This window comes from Sinohyriopsis cumingii, chromosome 17 (assembly GCF_028554795.1).
Source record: "Sinohyriopsis cumingii isolate HCF-2022 chromosome 17, ASM2855479v2, whole genome shotgun sequence".
NCBI lineage: Eukaryota > Metazoa > Mollusca > Bivalvia > Unionida > Unionidae > Sinohyriopsis > Sinohyriopsis cumingii.
The window spans coordinates 78,531,832-78,553,297 of record NC_142977.1 but is presented as its reverse complement, the minus strand read 5'-3'; the positions used below and the strand labels follow the sequence as shown (position 1 = coordinate 78,553,297).

The window sequence follows — 21,466 nt, the reverse complement described above, 5'->3', positions numbered from 1 at the left end:
GTGATCTCTTTCTAACTTGTAACTTGGTGTGAGAAGGCAACATGTGATCTCTCTCTACCATGGTTATATTAGTGTGAGCATGCAACATGATGTGATCTCTTTATACCATGGTTAAATTGGTGTGAGAATGCAACATGATGTGATCTCTTTCTACTATGGTTGTACTGGTGTGAAAATGCAACATGACATGGTCTCTTTCTACCATGGTGTGAGAATACAACATGATGTGATTTCTTTCTAACATGGTTGTATTAGTGTGAGAATGCAACATGATGTGATCTCTTTCTACCACGGCTGTATTGGTGTGAGAATGCAACCTGGTGTGATCTCTTTCTACCATGGTTGTATTGGTGTGGGCATGCAACTGACATGATCTCATTCTACCATGGTTGGGGGAACCATGGTAATTCAACTGGCAGAGTATCAGACATACAATCCATGGGTCAAAGGTTTGATATCCAACCAGCTGCCTAGGTGTGCCCTTGTGAATTCAATTATTTGTGTGGACATCAATTTTTCTACATCATAGATAGGTAGACAGACTCATCGGATGATGTCTAAATAAATCATGGCTTCATAAAAAGACAAAAAGATTTATGCCTTAATGGATTGATGGATGGATGGATGAATGGATGGATCAATTGGTAGGTGTGGTATGCTGCATGGATTGACTGCTTACTGGCGAGATGGATAGATTAGTACTAGATAAAATATAACAAAGACAGATTGAAAGACAGATGCAGTCAAGTAAAGGAGGCAGAACTAAGTAAAGTTAAAAGCCAAAGGCCTCCCTGCATAAGGATTAACATCACAGTTGTTTCCTAAGTCAATTCATTTAAATAACTAATCAAACATTGTAAGTATATTTAACATAATAAAAGTATCTAACATTAATCAGTAGTTTATTATATTTATTCATAAATGTGTTCAAAGATAGCAAAGGATCCAAGTGAAAGGCTTACAAGGTGAATGAAAAGTCTGGTTTCAAAGATTGGATTCATTATGAAGCAAGTTCCAAAGTTTATAGTTAACTTAAAATTCCCAAACTGGCACTCAAAGGTTTGTTCAAGGATGAGCACATTTTTTGTTATAACATGCAACAAAATCACAGCATCGATATTTTACTGATATTAAAAAAATTAAAAACCTAGTTTCAATGTTGTTTTTTCTCCAAATAAATACAGCTCATTTTTGATAAAAGAAATAATTTTGCTTTATTCTGGATCTACAGTAACACTAGAATGTATCTATATTTACATGCAAAAGACAATGTAAATACACAAAATTGTCATGGGTAAATATGTGATGTGTGTTGAAACCACTCAGGGTAATGTTTTGAACAATCTTTCAGAAATAGGATATAGTGAAAAGAATGGTAACATATGCAAGAACTTCATTAGAAAAAGCTATTTACTGACATTAATTCCCAATGTGATTATTAAACAGTATTCAACCACTTAACCCACTTCATATAGAAATCTGACATAGAAGACTATAAGAACTATACTTCTTACAAAAAAATGAAGCTATGCTGTAAAGTGTGTTACTCATTAATATAAGCTATATTTAAAAAAAGAGAACTGACACTATGCCATAAGCATGGAGGAAACAAAATCCATCAAAGCCAAAATTGTATTATGACATGTTATCGTCAATGACATGACGACAGTGCTAAGCGATGAATTATCATTAATTACATGGCATCATTTCAGTCAATCAAAATACATCTCTCACACGAATCATGTAGTAATAAAGTATGTATTTAGCATACTTATCATTGCAATATTTGATGTCAGGTAGCATAGTAAAGCAAAACACTGATTATATGTACGTCACTTATCCAGATATTTTTATTATGCAGACTAATGGAGTGTTTCCCAGATACATAACTGATTCAGTACCAAGTTATAACTTATCAAGACAATTAAATTATCAGACAAACTTCATTTCTCAACCACGCAGAAAAAAATGTTTATGATATTAAAGTACTGGAAAAGATATGAAAACAGCAGCAAGGGACAAGGTTCTTTAGTGTCAGATACAATAGCAAATAAGCATAAATTATTAAAGTCTATTTCATCTGATTACAGTTTGAGTGAGATTCGCCACTCAGATAATCAATAAAGTAATATGTGTTGGTTTACAAGATCATGAAATATGCCTCTGCTGATGCCTACATATAAAAGACACCTACTTATTAAAAAAACATTAATATACCTTCACATAACTTTTATTTACAAATTAATGTTCTACACCCAAGATATTTGTTCATGAAGGACAAAATGTTCTGTGAATTTCCTTTGCAGATAACATTTAACTGAACAACCAAGAATTTATGTTCTTCAAGACGCAAATGCATATTAGTCTTTCTGTTGCTGCGGTGACAAAATGGCTGACAGTATGACCATTAAAACCTTCATATGCAAGGTCTAATTGGTAATTATTTGCTGGAACTTCAACATAATTAAATTTTAACATTGATTCTGCCACAAAAGTGATGCCCAGGTTTCATACTGTATGTTGAGATTAATAATGTAGTCAGGGCCCCGAGTGGCCGAGTGGTCTAAAGCGCTCACCGTTACGGATCACTGCCATCTCACCTATGTCTGCGTGAGTTCGAGTCTCAGGCTCGGATAACGCTGGTACGTGAGAAAGCCTACCAGTAGCTTCTCGTGGGTTGGTGGCTCTTCCCAGAGTTTTCCAGGGTTCTTCCTCCACCAATTATACAGGCCACCAAGTATAGCCTATCTTGTGCTGAAAAAATGGCGTTAAACCCAACAACAACAACAACAATAATGTAGTCACATTTCTATGTAGTATATCAGATCCTAGGTTCCATTAGAAAATAGAATAAGGGCAAGAATGAGATACCATTAGATGGTAATGAAGACAAAACCTACAAAATCAGAAAGCAGAAAATAATATGACATATAATCATAGGATCCAGTCTCAGTTTCTAAGCTGGCAAATGTAATTAACTCTCTGTGTGTGTGCATGTGTGTTTACCACATGTACTCAATTAAATCTCAGGCTCAACTGCAAACAGCACAGACCATGATATGCCATTGCATACTGCACCAACAGATCAGAGTTCAAGTTATTGGTTCTACTAATTACTCCTAACAAACTACACAGACCAGATCTGCCAGCTCATTATGTGAAGGCAGATCTGGATCTATGCATTTTGCAGTTGGATCCAACTTATTTATAAACAAGTATATTTGATGTGTACAAGGTTTATTGGCATATCTGCACAATACTGGCTATAGGGTGGCAACTAAAAGTTAAGTTCTAAAAACTGCAAATATAAAGAACTGCAAAATAATTTATGAAGATAAAAGACTACCAAATAAATGTACATATTTAGCATTACAAGAAAAAATATATAATATAAAGATATTAAAATTCCATGAAAAAATATAATCCAAATTCCAAATCTTTCAGTTGTAAACTTTGTTATACAAACCACATTCTTTAAAAAAGTTCAAGATCTTCTCATCTTGATTTAACATCAAAATGCTTTTGCATCACAGGGTGGAAATCAATTCACTCAAAATGAATGTGTTCCACTGTCACAGGAAGAAAAATTATGAATTTTTCAATTCCAATTCTGTTTCTCAAAAGTAGCAGATAAAAGATTTGTATTTGAAGGATGAAAATGGTGGTTTGAGTTGTACCAGTGATGCAGAAAAACTGTATAACTGTGACAGTAAAACCACCATTAATGTTCTAAACCCTTAAAATACAATACTGAGCTCCCAATTCTTACAAACAAAATAACAAACTACATAATTTCCCATGGTACCAAGTCACAGAGAATTGTGACATCACAATGATGTACAAATTGTTAGACCAATCTGAAATTATGAACATTCTGGTAGAATATAGTACTGACAAATTAAAAATCACATTATAGATCTTGATTTGTTAGAATATACCATTTCCAAGATCTCACTTGGAGGAGAAAAAAATCAACCAACTGTAATATGGTATTTGGCTATGATTGATAAAATATATGGTTAGATAAGCTAGTGAGAACTTAATGTAAGCTGGAAGAATTGTTATGCAGTTATAGTGAAAACAGAGGTGAATATTTTCAGCAGTCTGCATGGAAGTAACAAAACCACATGAGTTCCAAATTCTTCATGTTAAAGATACATGTGATTGAAAGGTCCACTTCAAAAGGATCCTGAACAGGAATAATGTGGTGCCATCAGCTTGTATGGTCTGACTGTAAACATTACAGAAGAGATTATTCTCAAGCCTTGAATAAATTCTTAAATGCAAAAATATCTGCAAGGACAAAAAGATGCAATGCAACTATAATTTTAAAATGTTTGTAGATAATATTCAGTGGTTCATATCCAACCACCACTTGCCAGAAAGACTGCATTTTTGTGCCCTATAATTAAACAATAAAACATTTTTTCTTCAAGTCAAAATGAGAACAGAAGAAAGGAAAAATAGATGTTACAGGTAAACAGGTTCTGCTTCACGGAAGGAAAACACTTGCTACTCTCAGACATGACAATCTGTCACAGAAAAGTAGTTGCAGGTAAAAATTCCTTTTAAAATTCTAAATCTGAATAAATCTTAAACTTGTACAGAAATGGTTCTTAAAAGTTATTGCCAACTGTCCTATCATTAACTGAACCAAATTTTTTATCGCTTTTCCATTTGTTTTGAAAGAAATTATGGATTATAAATAAATCTTTTAGTTCCTTTCTAATCCATTAATAGGTACCTCAGTGGCCTAATTAAATTGCTAAAAACATAAAGTAAAACAGAATATACCTGCATATAAAGGGTGCCTGCTCATAACAAATTTAATATTTTCAACTTTTACATAAAGAACAACTGCCTATGAAGGACAAATGTTGTGTGTCCTCAAGTGTCTTATCACCATAAACTATCTATGTATTGAAAGTCCACTGTAATCCCAGAAATTAATGTTTAATATAAAGGCCATACAGACATTGGAAACCCGTTATGCTTTTGCCGTAGATACGATGGAGGCATGGCTATACTATTTTAAATCACAAAGAAGTTATCCAGTATTCCTCCACAATTTAAGACTGGTAGCATGCTCAGTTCAAGACTGGTAACATGCTCAATTAACCCCATTTCATATGGGATATGACTCCAGTCATACTTGATCTTTTGTGCGGGGATACACTTCCAGTCATATGTACACTAGATTCCATCTACCATTTCAAAAAAAGTATATTTAACTGTGTAATACATCCTTATTTTACATGGACTCTTGAAAATATAAGGTAGAAGGTACACAAATGCTATATCATGCAGTGACAGCATGAGTGCAAACCACCCCCTCAAAATACTGGTGAAAACTGGATAGTTTTGTTGGGGAAATTGATACTTCAGTTGTGGTGATCATGATCCTGACTACAAGAATGAGACCTAGCTAATTTTTCTGACACAGATGTTGACTATCATAAAGACTTCAATGGCTTTCGAGCCAAATGATTTTTTTAGAACTTCACTACTCATAAAGTCTGCCTGTATATTGAGGTTGGAGGGACAGTGATTCAACACCTAAATGAATCTATGACCTGACATGGGATATAGGGCAATATTCAGTTACATACAGGAGCACCTATCCTCTTAAAGTAAATGGATGCCAGATAATACTTCACCTATGAAAGCATTTATAGATTTATGTTTCTTCATTGATATTTGATGTCTCTTATCCAGGAATGACTACTGGGGACAAGAAAAGGATGCTGAAGACTAAATTTAATAGTATTATGTCCCATGATGATCTCAATCAAACACAGAACCAACTCCCTTTTACAAATTTTTTATAATTCTAAATCATGTGAAGTAACATTTTTCTTTTTCAATTTCAACAAATACATTTTGAAACATATAAATATAAATATTTGTGCATAAAATTATGAAATTTTACTTTAATTCTGGAAATGGAACAAAATAAATGCAACCAAACTCTGGTATTTTCGTACTGGAATTTACGATGGAACAAAAATAATGAAACAAAAATGAAATTAACAGCTTGGTCAACTTTCCAATAAAGATATGCTTTGCTTGCTCTCCGATTCTGATGTGGGTAAATTTAATAAAACTGCAATAACCTCTGACATTCTTGATGGATTTTTTATTATTTTTGACCATCTTAAACATTATAAAACTCCCCACATTCACAAACAGTGTGACTCCGCTATAGCACGCTCCGTTATAACGTGAATTCGGATATAACGTGGTCGTGACGTGGCTCCCAAAATTTCATGTACATGTATTTTTCTTGTGCACAAAAAAAATTCTTAAAAAGTATGCAAAAAACGTAAAAAGTTGCTTATCATTTTGGGGAAGAGATCGCATATGAATAATACAAGACGATCCTGGCCTGGCTCCTGAAATTTTACGTATCTTTTTTCATACACCAAAAAGTAATGTTTTCTTCTTCTTAAAAGTAAGAAGAAGAAAAAACACATAAAAAGTTTATTCTGGGATCGCATAGGTCTTCGCCAATGTCGCAAACTTGGATTGTTTTTCCTTATTGGCTGCAAAACATACCATGTAGCTTTTTTTATTTGTTGGCAATATTGTTGGCTGTTTAAACTTTTATATACAACCATTGGTTTGGAGTGCAGAAATTCAGAGGCCACATGAAAGGTAGCCGCAAACTGGATATAAAATGCACTGAAATTTATCTACCGTTACATAAACAAATTCTTTGTCCATACTGACAAACCATCTAAACAGTGCATTGTTATATCATAATCCACTTATCTTGACATCTAGCATGAGTTCTGTATGTTATGAAATATCCACTTTTTTGTTGTTGACATTTCTGGTAACGGAGATCAACCGGATGAAGCATTGTCTTGTAATCTCTCTTTCATTGGATTTTCAGCCGCTTGCTAGTAATTAATATATTTACAAAGACTGACATTTGTATGTGGATGGTAAGTAAAATTCCTCTTCGTTTCACTCAGAATTAAATCCTTCGGAATGCTCACGTTTTCTGTAATAATCCCCATCATCAGAACACCTGCGTCTATCGTCCATTGACCCTTTGTTAATTTTCAGACGCATGTGTGGAAGGTAGCATCGCACTACTACCACAAATGTAAAAAAAACAAAAAGTACATCTTACTTATTGGTTTATTCAGTAGGCATGGAGTGTCCATAACTAGATAGTCTAAACAATGGCCAATTCCTTTTTAAAAATGTACCCAGATAAAATAGTTTGCTGAAATTTCAAAGGAAACCGATTACCTTTGAAGCACTGACTGTTATGAAAACGTACTCAGCAAATGGAAAAAATACCAGTCTCAATCATGCAATAGTTATTTGATGCTGCCACCACAATAAGAAATGGGCATTCATTGATTCTCCAAAGCTGTCCTTTAGTGGTGACTTCAATAGCACATGTACCCTTCATCAAAGAAAGCCGACTACAATCTTTTAATAACAGCAAAGAACTTTTCTTCAAAGGAAGTCTGTACCAAACTTAAATAAAAGTGATAGAATCTGATGGATTTCTGCATTTTCCAATGTGACTGGAACACGTTAACTGTGCTGTGAAAGTTTCCTTTTTGTAGGGAAAAAGTTTATGCCCACAGCAGCTTAAAATGCAAACTAACTTTTACCGACTTGGAACATACTTTAAAGTAAATTTGCTTCGTCATTCGTTACGTGATTGTGCTGTTTTTTCACTGAATTCAAACTAATATGACCTGTTACAAAATTAATGAATATTTTAAAGCTGTGTGTGCATGTTTTCGATGGAATAACTTGTATTGTGGATTCAATGTATATGATGAGGTTCGCAGGTGAGTACATGGTGTTGATAGTCTATTCATGCTATACATTAGACATTTATATATAAACAGGATTGACATATATGTACCAATTCATGGTTCTCTAAATAAAGTAGACTATTATATTATGTCTTCTCTGTTTTCACTACAGTTGTATTTCTCATTTAATATGCATCAATTCAAGATGGTAACTGTGCCGACGAAGCACGTATTTTACCGCCTGCATTTATTACCTACACACCCCCCAACAACTTTTTTTTTTTGGGGGGGGTACATTTTCTTCAGCTGACTTGGTTGCATATACAATGGTTCGGTATATAACGCAGTCGGGTTTTATGGCTCCCAACTACCATGTTATAGCAGGGTCACACTGTACTTATATATTGGACGTAAAATGAATATTTCAGACAGAAAAACTGCATTGAAAGAAGTTTTTAAAAAAATGTAAAGCATGCATTTTAGTTTACTTTACTTTCAACTGAATTTTAAACATGAAAAAGTATGTTTTTAGAAATGGTATTTATCTTAGAAAAAAGTATATGAAAAACTTGTATAACCAAACTGATCTATATCACTAAATTCTCTCATGCTGATAGACCCATGAGTCAACAATATCCAGTTCTACACAACTGCCTGTCTGATTGGGCTTCTGTACGACATGGATTAAGAATTTCTGTTTCAAGTTCAAGAACATACCTGGCAATATGTAATCAAAACACATAACACTACTACTGCACTTCATAATGCCATACCTGTAAATCACACTGCACCACATAACCTTATTAATATGCATACTAATTCTGCAATTAAACCTTCCTACGCTCTACTTACACTGGTAGCATCATTGACAGCTCTGGCAAATGTAGTCATTGTTAATGGAGTCACACAACCTGGCATCATCTCTCTAATTAAACAAAAAGAACAGGAGTTAATAATATCCATGGAAAAATACAAAAATATGTCTGGATTTTATCACTATCATAAAAAATATTTCTCTATGCTTAAATAATTTGCCAGAAGAAAAAAAAATATGCCCTGTTTAGTTATCAGAATATAATTCTATTTCTAAAAGTCTTTACATTTCTACAGTAACTGACACTTTCTGAAAAGGTGGTAAAAACTATACTTGGTTTTGCGCAACTAATTTGTTATCCAAGTCCTGTCACAGCACACTGCACCAGCCTAGCTCTGAATTGTTTGTTCTATAGGAATTACTCAGGAAGAGAGACTTGTGGGAGTTTGTAGGGTTGTGAAGTGTGTCCGACACCTGTATGTGGAGCCGCAAGTGGCTGATACTTGGTATATAGGGACACTGATAACCGAAACTCGACAAGTCTGATCCTGAGGATGCCATGATAACAAACATCAGCCGATACTCCATACATGCACCTTAGGAAGCGGGTATGAAGTATATATGGGCATAATAGTTGAGTACATTTAAGTACTGACACAAATTGGGGGTTCAAAAGCAAAGTTATGAATGCCTGAAACTTGGCAATGGCCCGGGCAATAGGCCCGAGAACAGACTGGAACAATATGCCATACAGGTAATGCCCCAAAATGAATGACATGGTGGAAGGAGGGGAGGTAGGTGGTTCTTTCCGCAGAAAACTTTTTACGTTAAATGCAGCGTCTACACTGAAAAATACACATCTCCACAGGCATCCCGGTTGCTGACTCAATGCCTCATACAACAGACAATGTTTAATCACGTGCTCCACCTCGGTCGTCTGATTGGTTCACATAAAAATATCTAAATTTAGTTACTAGCTTATTAACATACTAGCTGCACTGACCTCATGTCTGGCAGAGTAACCATAGTATACAAAGAGGGGCCCATCAAGGGGCTAGAGAATGATGCACTGTGTGTTACTCAAACTATATTTAATCAATTAAATTACAAAATATATTTTTCTAGTCAGCAATTTGTATCTAAGAAAAATATTATAAATTGTAAAACAGTCATGAATCAAAACTTTATTATTCATGATGGAGTCCTACAGCTCTACAATCTTAATAATTAATGGTGCATATTTTGTACTGCCTCCATAAACAGTTTATTAAATAACCAAATATTTAAAAAAATGTGTGTACTTTTATTCCCTGTAAGACAAGAATTAAAGGAAATGGAATTTCAATTTAATTCATTTAATAATAAAGATAAAAACAGCAATTTCATCTTGAAATCTAACAGATTAATAGTGTTTGAAATCAGATAAAAAATTTATGATGATAATGGAACTTCATTTATGCTGACAAAAAATGACTAATTCAGATGTAGTTTTTCACATCTTGTCAAAAGAGGGCTGTTATCTAGATGGACAATAGTCTGACAGCATAAGTGATAATTATATCATGGTAATATTTATCCAACAGAGTAAATGATAATTATATCATGGTAATATTTATCCAACAGAGTAAATGATAATTATATCATGGTAATATTTATCTAACAGAGTAAATGATAATTATATCATGGTAATATTTATCCAACAGAGTAAATTATAATTATATCATGGTAATATTTATCCAACAGAGTAAATGATAATTATATCTTGGTAATATTTATCCAACAGAGTAAATGATAACTATATCATGGTAATATTTATCCAACTGAGTAAATCATAATTATATCATGGTAATATTTATCCAGTTGAGTAAATGATAATGATATCATGGTAATATTTATCCAATTGAGTAAATGATAATTATATCATGGTAATATTTATCCAACAGAGTAAATGATAATTATATCATGGTACAGTGTGACCCTGCTATAACGCGCTCCGTTATAACACAATTTCGGATATACTGCGGTCATGGCGTAGCTCCCGAAATTTCATATACATGTATTTTTCTTGCGCACAAAAAAAATTGTAGAAAGTACGAACAAAACATAAAAAGTTGCTTATCATTTTGGGGAAGAGATAGTGTATGAATAATACAAAATGATCGTGGCTTGGTTCCTGAAATTTTATATGTATTTTTCTCGTACACGAAAAAGTATTTTTCACGTTCACAAACAAGTAATTTTTTTTCTTCTTAAAAGTAAGAAGAAGAAAAAACGCATAAAAAGTTTATTCTGGGATCGCGTAGGTCTTTGCCAATGTTGCAAACTTGGTTTGTTTTTCCTTACTGGCTGCAAAACATACCATGTGGCTTTTCTATTTGTTGGCGACATTGTTGGCTGTTTAAACTTTTATATACAACCATTGGTTTGGAGTACAGAAATTCAGAGGCCCCATGAAAGGAAGCCGCAAACTGGACATAAAATGCACTGAAATTTATCAACTGTTACATAAACAAATTCTTTGTCCTGACATCTAGCACGAGTTCTGTATGTTGTGAAATATCCGCTTTTTTGTTGTTGACATTTCTGGTAACGGAGATCAACTGGATGAGGCATTGTCTCGTAATCTATCTTTCATCGGGTTTTTGGCCACTCGCTAGTAATTAATATATTTACAAAGACTGACATTTGTATGTGGATGGTAAGTAAAATTCCTCTTCGTTTCACTCAGAATTAAATTCTTCAGAACGCTCACGTTTTCTGTAATAATCTCTGTCATCAGAACACCTGCGTCTCTATCATCCATTTACCCTTTGTTAATTTTCAGATGCATGCATGGAAGGCAGCATCATGCTGCTACCACAAATGTAAAAAAATACAAATTAAAAAAAATACATCTTACTTATTGGTTTATTCAGTATGCATGGAGGAACAGTGACTAGAATAGTCTAAACGATGGCCAATTCCTTTTTAAAAATGTACCCAGATAAAATAGTTTGCTGAAATTTCAAAGGAAACCGATTACCTTTGAAGCACTGACTGTTTTGAAAACGTGCTCAGCAAATGGAAAAAATACCAGTCTCAACCATGCAATACAATTATCTGATGTTGCCGCCGCAATAAGAAATGGGCATTCATTTGGTTCTCCAAAGCTGTCCTTTAGTGGTGACTTCAATAGCGCATGCTCCCTTCATCAAAGAAAGCTGACTACAATCTTTCAATAATGGCAAAGAACTTTTCTTCAAAGGAAATCAGTACCAAACTTAAATAAAAGTGATGGAATCTGATGGATTTTGCATTTTTTAACATGACTGGAACACATTAACTGCGCTGTGAAAGTTTTCTTTTTGTAGGGAAAAAGTTTATGCCAATGGCGGCTTAAAACACTAACTAACTTTAACCGAACGTACTTTTAAGTAAATGTGCTTCGTCATTCGTTACGTGATTGTGCTATGTTTTTCCACTGAATTCAGACCAATATGACCTGTTACAAAATAAATGAATATTTTAAAGCTGTGTGTGCATATTTATGACGGAATTACTTGTGTTGTGGATTCAATGTATATGATGAGGTTTGCAGGTGAGGACACGGTGTTGATACTCTGTTCATGCTATACATTAGACATTTATATATAAACAGGATTCACGTATATGTACCAATTCAAGGTTCTCTAAATAAAGTAAACTATTATGTCTTCTCTGTTTTCACTACAGGTGTATTTCTCATTTAATATGCATCAATTTAAGATGGTAACTGTACCGACGAAGCACGTATTTTACTGCCCGCATTTATTACCCACCCACCCCCACATTTTTTTTTGGGGGGGGACATTTTCTTCAGCTAACTGACTTGGTTGCATATAACACAGATCGGTATATAATGCGGTCGGGTTTTATGGCTCCCAACTACCATATTATAGCGGGGTCACACTGTAATATTTATCCAAAAGAGTTTAATCTAGTTTTTGATTACATTATTATTTTAAAAGATTCTAGATGTTCTTAACTGACATCAAGAAATAATAATAATAATAACTAGCAAGATGAACTTAGGAAAATGTGCAATAACAACAAAGATGTTGGCAAAGCAAAAGTGTATCCAAACTCCTCCTGAGCTAAACTCATGACTACATGGAACATGATGTCTTGACTGCAAACTGTTCCATGATTTTGCTCATGCTTACTGTACATTACTTTGAAAACAATTCAACAAAAACTTTAACACAGAATCTTAATGCTGAGGATGATGCCATCACCATCACCATCATTGCCAAAAAGGTGATATCTGTATTATAATATGATTGCTAAACAAGTGATATCTGTATCACACAATGACCATTGCCAAAAAGGTGATATCTGTATCACATCATGATCATTGCCAAAATGGTGATATCTGCATTTCACCATGATCACTGCCAAAAAGGTGATATCTGTATCACACAATGACCATTGCCAAAAAGGTGATATATGTATCACTTCATAATCATTGCCAAAAAGGTGATATCTGTATCACTTCATGATCATTGCCAAAGAGGTGATATCTGTATCACACCATGATCATTGCCAAAAAGGTGATATCTGCATCACACAATGACCATTGCCAAAAAGGTGATATCTGTATCACACCATGATCATTGGCAAAAAGGTGATATCTGTATCACTTCATGATCATTGCCAAAAAGATGATATCGGTGTCACACCATTGCTATTGCAAAAATGGTGATACCTGTATCACACCATGATTATTGCCAAAAAGATAACTATTTTGTTTTCATCCTACTGACATTTTTGTGGCAAATTGTGATTCTTTTTTCACTGTATGGTTTCTTGAAACTGTAACAGTGTAATATGTTGATGAAATGACTGCATCATAGTTGGACTTGCTATTAGGTACACAGAGTTTTAAAGGAATGCAATTTACACAAGACCAAAATATTATTTATAATATGATCATGTAAAACCACATTGCAATGGGTGGATATCAGCGAAGATTTAACACAGGTTATGTAAATTAAAAGGAAAAAAGAATTCCAAGTTCATAGCTGTCTTACATGAGAACCTCTAAAGTATTGTCTTTTTAGAGAGGGACCTATGTTGATAATGCCAGGTACAAAGCTCACCCAATGTTTCCTTGGATTAATCTCTCCGAATCTGATACATCTGGAGTATCAAATTCATGTATCAATTCTTCATCGGTCTCTTGATCCAACGTTGTGATTGGACGAGCCTAGAAAGAAACATGAAGCATTGCATACAAAATTATTCTTTCTGTCAGATATTTATAGAATCTCTCAGAAGTAGATGAATTGCTTTCTTGTATGCACCAATTTATCTAGCTCAAGGGAAACTTTATCAACAGGAACTATTGAGCTTTTAATATTTTCATCAGATCCAATTCAAAGATGTACATAACAACAGCTGGTTAACCAAAATATATATCTTACATAAGTGCACTCAGTGACACTTGGTGACAACATCACTGATTTTGGCATCACTAAAATGTGAGGGGTGCCCAAACTTATTTTCATTATGTAATACTTACCTGATACTACTGCACTGCTCACCTTTCCAGGGAATCTAAACCCATGTCCAAGGTACATGAATTCCTTCCTCCAATCAGTAATTTAAGATTCTAAAAATGAAAAGATCAATAACACAGTTTTCGGCATTACAACCCACATATGGGCTACTATCTATCTTGACTTGGACCTTGAAAATAGGACATCAGAGTCACCTACATCAGTAATTTTTTGCAAGTATTACCTAATTAAAATAATCCCCCCCGGCAAAAAATAAATAAATTTGAATGGCAGTAATACTATTCCTGTTACTATTGCCATGCTGAATTTTCCAGTTAGGAGGAGGCTGATGGCCTCATGAAACCTGGTAAAAAAAAGTACCATACTTGTGCCTACAGAAGAAGTGTTCATGCTACAAGCTTGTAAAATGCTGAGCCATCACTATCATGCCCATCCCCCCATTTCCTTCATGCTGGCATGCTAAATAACAACGGTAAAATGAGAAGAAGGTAACAAGAGACCGCAAAGAAGTGGCTCTCAAAACATCACCCAAAGTGGGGTGATTGAAATAGAAGAAATAGAAATAACCCTAATTTCATGGCCTTTAATCCTCATAAAAGTTTCCTCTCCGTGACATTCTGATAAGCTCTCTTGATAGATTTGACAATCAACTTGGAAATAGTGGACACCAAAGTATATGATGAATCCTTTAGAAGTAGGAAGAAATGCTTCTAACCTATTCTTCTCCCTTCACAGGATGCCAAATCTAACCATGAGGCCCTAACTGGGTAAAGGAATCCCTATAGGAGCCCCTGTAGGATGAGAAACACTGCCCAAAGTTGTTTTTGTGATGAGTCAATTCTTCCCGTATTCAAGATCCTAGGTGTGCTTGCCAGATGAAATCTGCTGCAAGGTGTAGAAACAGGAGTTGGGGTTTAGGGGTGTGAATTGGGACTCCAGACAGAAACTGGTGCAAATTAAGCTCATATCTCAGGTGGTGTGAAAAATCAAAATCCATAGGAGGGCCAAGCAGATAGAAGATCTTTGTACAGTCTCCCGTTCCTAGGGGAACTAAGTTCCCTGTTTGAGTCACCAGGAGTGAGAGGTGCAGATGGACTAACAATGATGTCTTGGCTATGTGAGTCAATATGAGGAAGAGGACTTTGTCAATCTTGTCTGCTTGCTGTTGTCGTTGTTGTTGTTTTGGTGCTTAATGCCATTATTCAGCGAAAGATAGGCTATACCTGGCAGTCAGTATTTATGTTTTAGGAATAACCTTGGAAAACCCAGGTAAGAACAACCGACACATGGAAGGCTAATAGTAAGCTTTCTTGCATACTCCTATTGTCTCTGGTGAGAAAGGGACAAGATTTAACTTCTCTAGGTTTATAATAAGATCAAGATGTGTCACTGTGGACCAATAGACTCTCTGAGCATGTTGTCTTGAGACCTCAAGTAGGCTGTTAACACCCCATTACCCTGGTAAAAGCTGTGGGAACTGGAACAATTCTGAACAGAAGTGGTTGAAATTTAAATACCTCCTTACCAAGGATGAACAATGGGAATATGAAAATATGCAACCTGCAGAGCAATGGAGGTCAGTCAGTTGCAGAACCTTATTTCCTGACTGGGGCAGTTCTCTATTCTGAAGCATTTTTCCTGACAAAATTTGTTCAGGGCACAAAGGTTGACATTGAGTCTAAAGTTTCTGCCTTCCATTGACATTAGAAAACTTCAGGAACAGAAGGCCAGAATCCAGTCACATTTTACTGTCACAACTGAGTAAGGGTGCATACCTCTTCTCTTAATCATGCCAGACTGAAGTGATTAAAGATAATGAAGATCCATCAGAGCAAAGATGCTCTTGGAAACGAAACTGAAAGCAATCCTTTGGAGTAGAAATGACTCATACATCATCCATGATGCTAGTTCAAACCATTGTAAATGGGGTTAACCAAGCCCCAAATGGGACACTGTTAAGAGGAAGACATGGTATGAGATGGCAAAGTGCCTAAGAGTGGCTGACTCCCTCCTAAGAAAAGTGGGACGAGTTTAAAAACTTTCTCCCGTTGCCTTTCCAACTGCCTCATCTACCAAATGATGTGAAAGAGGGAGTTTTGAATTGAAGCTGTTTTTGAGGCTGCCGAGACTGTACCTGCTTGAAAATTTGGGAGAAGATCCCAAGGGGCACCCTGGCAAGTGCACTTTTTATCTTGTTCAGTGGAACAGGGGCATCTTCAAGGAACCAATGTTATGGGTCAAACAAAAACACTATGAAGTGTATGAGACATCTGAAAAAGCATCTCCACTTCACGTAGGGCAGACCTCAGTTGGCTCTTGCTGTGGTCCAGCAAGCCTTTTGATGTCTCCAAAGCAGCATCCCTGTGGAGATGGAACAGCTATGCAGACAATACCATAAATCTAGAAAGCACATGCAGCAATATATTTGGTACAACTTATATGACCCACCGAAGTGCCACTGAATACAAATTCCTCCTTCAAAAGAATGAAGGAGGCCTCCCAAATTAAATCAACAATAAGGATGAGTGTCTTGGCCTTAAAATCATGTTTCCAATGTTTTAACAAGGAGGCAAGCTAAGGTCAAAGCCAAATACCCATCCACCATGCTCCATGGTTGGGGATGAAGAGGAAAAGCCAGTGAATGGACCTGATAACTGGATGCAAAACCAGCCATCAAAGCATGAAGGGGCCACACCTTTTGCTTTCTAGCAAAGTGTTGTCCAAGGGAAAACTGCTTTGTAAGCTTCCAGACCATCATGAAATGCAGAAGCAACAGAAAGTCTGGATACTAAACTGCCTCCAAGAGTTTATCCAGGCTGAAAAAATCTTTATATCCTCAAAGCCATAAGTCCTAGGGAAGAAGGCACTTAACACTATTAAATGCCAGACTTCTTCCACCAACTGGCCTGACAGGTGGGAGATGGTTCTAGACCCTAATAGAGGTAGAGGAACATTCACCAATAGATCCTTATCAAACTGTTTTGAGTCCACCATTATAAAGAAAAATGTTGTCAACCTGAGCTCACTTCTGCGGTGAGATAGGATTGTCTCTCTCAGTGTCTTTCTGTGATGTAGGCAATGAGAGAATAAGGCTGTCAACTACCCTAAGTGCCTCATCCCTCCTAGATCATTCAGGGGGCAAAGTAAGAGCTCTCTAAATATTTTTGACCCCAGCAGAAAAGGACAAAACAGATCCATGGCCAGTAATGTCTGTCCCACCTTGAAGTCAAGAGAGGGACATCTATGGTGCCATGAGGGGAGGAATGAAAACTCACTCCTCAGGAAAAGGTGTCACCACATTCCATCTAGAATAAAATGGAATACAGAGAAGTAGGGGATGCTGATTCAATCTGCCTAAGACACCACCATTGAGAGGGTGCAGTTCCTCCCTCATGGGTACAATTGTGTTTGTACTCCCTTGGGACAGACCCAAGATCTATCTATTTGGCCTTACAAGACTTTCAAACCCTGCAGGCTCGGAACATTCTTCCTCATCAGGGACATTATTCTGTACCAAAAGGGGAAAAGATCAACAAGATGAGGAGGAGGGCGGCCTCCCTTTCTCCCCATAATATGTATGTGACTTTCTTCCAAGTCCCACATATCATAAGACCACTGACCAAACAACCAACCATGTACACCATGTGCAAACTAAGCAGGTGGGATGACCATAGTACAGGGTTTTCTTATGTCCATACTTCCCACACCTTGCAACATTTTTAAAAAAATAAAAATACTTAAAACCCAGAACTTAAAACAAATTGGATATACTTAGCTAAGTACCAGTACAATGAAAGGAGGATAGTACAATCAACAAATACACTAATTTTTGACAAGCAAAACTACATGTCTACCAAATACAAACATTGAGAGAAAAGAGGATTGTAACCCATATGAAGGCTATAACACAGAAGTCAGACTGTGATAGATCTTTCAGTTCTAGAACCATCCAATACTACTTGTTGGAAGGAATCATGAAGACTGATATAGCTTAGATGTGAGACTATAAGCAAGCATTGCAACAATAGCGGGATATTTATTATAGATATTAAAGCCAGCAATATTTCTGATTATTTATGTACAGTTAAATGCCACTTACACTAACCCATTTGAAGAAAATTATTTTCTCTGCAAGATCTGTCGTCTTAAAGATGTTTACCAATTGTAAATTCAATTACAGAAGCATTCTGTTTAAGGAACCAGTCTGAATAATGAAAATCCAGATTATTGGCAGTGCTTAGATCCAGTATTGCCTTCACTAACTGATGTTATTAATACCTCTCTTTCATACAGGGAATTTCCATCATTTTTCAAAACTGCCATGGTAAAGCCTCTGCTAAAGAAACCAACACTAGACTATAATGATTTAAAGAACTACCGCCCAGTTTCTAATCTCCCATTCATATAAAAAATCTTAGAAAAGGTTGTTCTATCCCAGCTTGTATCTCATCTAAATTCAAACAGTCTTTTTAGCAATGTACAATCTGCATTATCACCCTTGCCACAGTACTGAAACTACTCTTCTAAAAGTAGTTAATGACATTCTCTCTGCGTTGGATAGCGGAAAGATTACAGTCCTCATCCTCCTTGATTTGTCTGCAGCATTTGACACAATAGACCATGATATATTACTTCACCATCTCCAGCATATATTTGGCATTCATGATACAGCCTTACTGTGGTTCAAGTCCTACTTGGTCAACAGGACACAAATTGTATCTGCAAATGGAATACCTCCAGCCCAGTTGATATATGTTGTGGTGTTCCACAGGGGTTTGTTCTTGGACCTGTTCTCTTCATTCTGTACACTCACTCGCTCTCAAGTGTCATAGATCATCATCCAGTGTCTCAAACATTGTATGCTGATGACACACAAATATACAAATCTAGCCACCAAACTGAAGTTGATGCTACCATCCAAAGTGTAGAGAGGTGCATTTCTGATGTGAAATCATGGATGACATGTAACAAGCTGCAGATGAATGATGATAAAACTGAAGCCATTCTGATCACAACACAAAGACTTTCTCATTCACATCCTTTACCTCAAACAATAAATATCAGCACACCAACATTAAATTCACACAATCAGTACGAAACCTAGGTGTTACTCTGGACAGTACTCTCACACTGCACCAACATGTCATGAACATATGCAAGGCTGCATATCTTGAGCTGAGATGCATCAGCTCAATTCACAAATATCTTTCAGCTGATGCCACTAGAACACTTGTGTGTTCATTAGTACTTTCAAGACTGGACTATTGTAGCTCAATTCTGTCTGGTTCATCTCAATATCTACTCCAGAAACTTCCAAAAGTTCAAAACACAGCTGCTCGGATCATACTTAGAGTACCACAATCAGAGCACACCTCCCCCCTTCTCTGTACCCTACACTGGCTATCCATTCGATCCAGAATCAAACACAAAATTTGTTCTCTGTGCTACGTTTCACTCTCGGACTCTAGTCGAACACACCTATCCGACCTCACCCATGTGTACACACCAGCAAGATACTTACGCTCTTCTTCTGACAATCGTATACTCATTATTCCCACTATGAAAACAAAGTCATATGGACAGCGTTCTTTTGCATAACAGGGCCCAGCAACGTGGAATGAATTGCCCACTGAACTTAGACACAAAGACACAGTGATCACATTCAAGAGGGCTCTCAAAACTCACTTATTTCGACTGCAAGAACAAACCTAAAGACCTAATAATGTTTCCTACCTTAAATATTCTCAGCATGTTTTTTAATGTTTTCTAATTTCATTGTGTTTGTTTTTGTAGTCATATCTTTACATGTTTTTTATCTTACAGGTGTTGTCTAATGTTGTAAAGAGCTTAGAGCTTCTAAAGATTAGGCGCTATACAAAGTCCTCATTATTATTATTATTATTATGAACTGTTGTAGCTGTTGTTATTGTAGGATTTAACGCCATTTTTCAGCACACGATAGGCTATAAATGGCGGCCAGTATTAATGGTGGAGGAAGAACCTGGGAAAATCCCGGAAAGAACCACTGACCCACGAGAAGCTACTGGCAAGCTTTCTCACAAACCCACATTGGCTGAATCCGAGACTCGAACCAACACAGACAGAGGTGAGATGGCAGTGATCCATAACGGAGAGTGCTTTAGACCACTCGGCCACTTGTGGCCCCCATACACAATGCACCATTGCCACTATAAAAAATGAAGTGCCTATGCTATCTGGCAATTTAGGAATTAATGTTTGGATATTATCCCTACAATGATCAGCTGGATGGACATGTATATATGTTAACAGTCTGAAAAATAGTTTTAAACACTTATCCCCATCACGTACTGAAACAAGTGTATGCTCTTAAAATAAGTAACAGAAAAGAGTGAAAGATAACGAGCTTTGTAAAATTTAACAAAAAAATTTATTTCCCTAGAATACAAAGTGAAAATGAGGAAAAAGAACTTACGGTATTGCAAATTAAATCCCAAAAATAATGCAAGAATTACAGACACAAGTCCTAATAATTTGAAGTCCTGAATAAAACTCAGTACAAGTCCAGAATAAATCCAAAAACTAAAGCAATGATGTGTCTGTTTTAACTCCTAGTGGGTTGATGTGCCAAAAGTCTATTGTTGAATCACAGAAATATAGTTCCAGGTTTCTTATGAACTAAGGTACATTAAATACTTTAATTTGGTACGTATAAAGTACATTGATGTATAACACACATACTGCATGAGGTGAAAAACTTTAAGATGCCAAATAATGTGCAAATGTTATCACACTTTTCGAAATCGTGATGACCTTGCTCTAATTCTGTCATAAAACAATAATATACCATTATGGGCGGTGTACTAATCATCATTTGTGACATGACATTTGATGGGTTTACAATAATACTATGCTTGATTGTTTTTCCATTTTTTTCTGTCAGTGTTCAACACTTGAACACAGCTACGTTAGTTAGCCTGTCTCGTACAGTGTAACAGTTTCTTAAACAGCCCACATTGATGCTTTGTCCAAAAAACACACATCTCATGATTGTTACGCTGTATGCCAAATTTGGCTGAAGTCAAAAACTTGTCTTGTTCCAAAAAAAATGTCAACAGAACAGGCATTCTGAGGTATAACACCTGTAAATGATGTTGTGGAATGCTGGAAATTAAATGCATTATATGTCCAATCAAGATGAAGTTCTATGCCAAAATTGGTTGTAATGCAGCATACCATTGTAAAGTTAGCCAACAGAAACCAAAGGAACAATCAGGCAATAATCCTGTATATGATGTCAAGTAATGATGTAAATCGAACTTATTCAAGGCTTCATAAAATTAAAACTGTGT

The 21,466-nt window shown here is 35.9% G+C and overlaps 1 protein-coding gene across 1 annotated transcript in view; it reads right to left on the bottom strand.

Moving 5' to 3' along the window:
• LOC149779288 (uncharacterized) overlaps positions 1 to 21,466 on the bottom strand; it is a 237,444-nt gene that overhangs the window by 87,100 nt on the left and 128,878 nt on the right. The window contains 2 exon segments of the mRNA XM_089938418.1: positions 8,637 to 8,709; positions 13,716 to 13,822. Coding sequence (XP_089794544.1) covers positions 8,637 to 8,709; positions 13,716 to 13,822 — 180 coding nt within the window.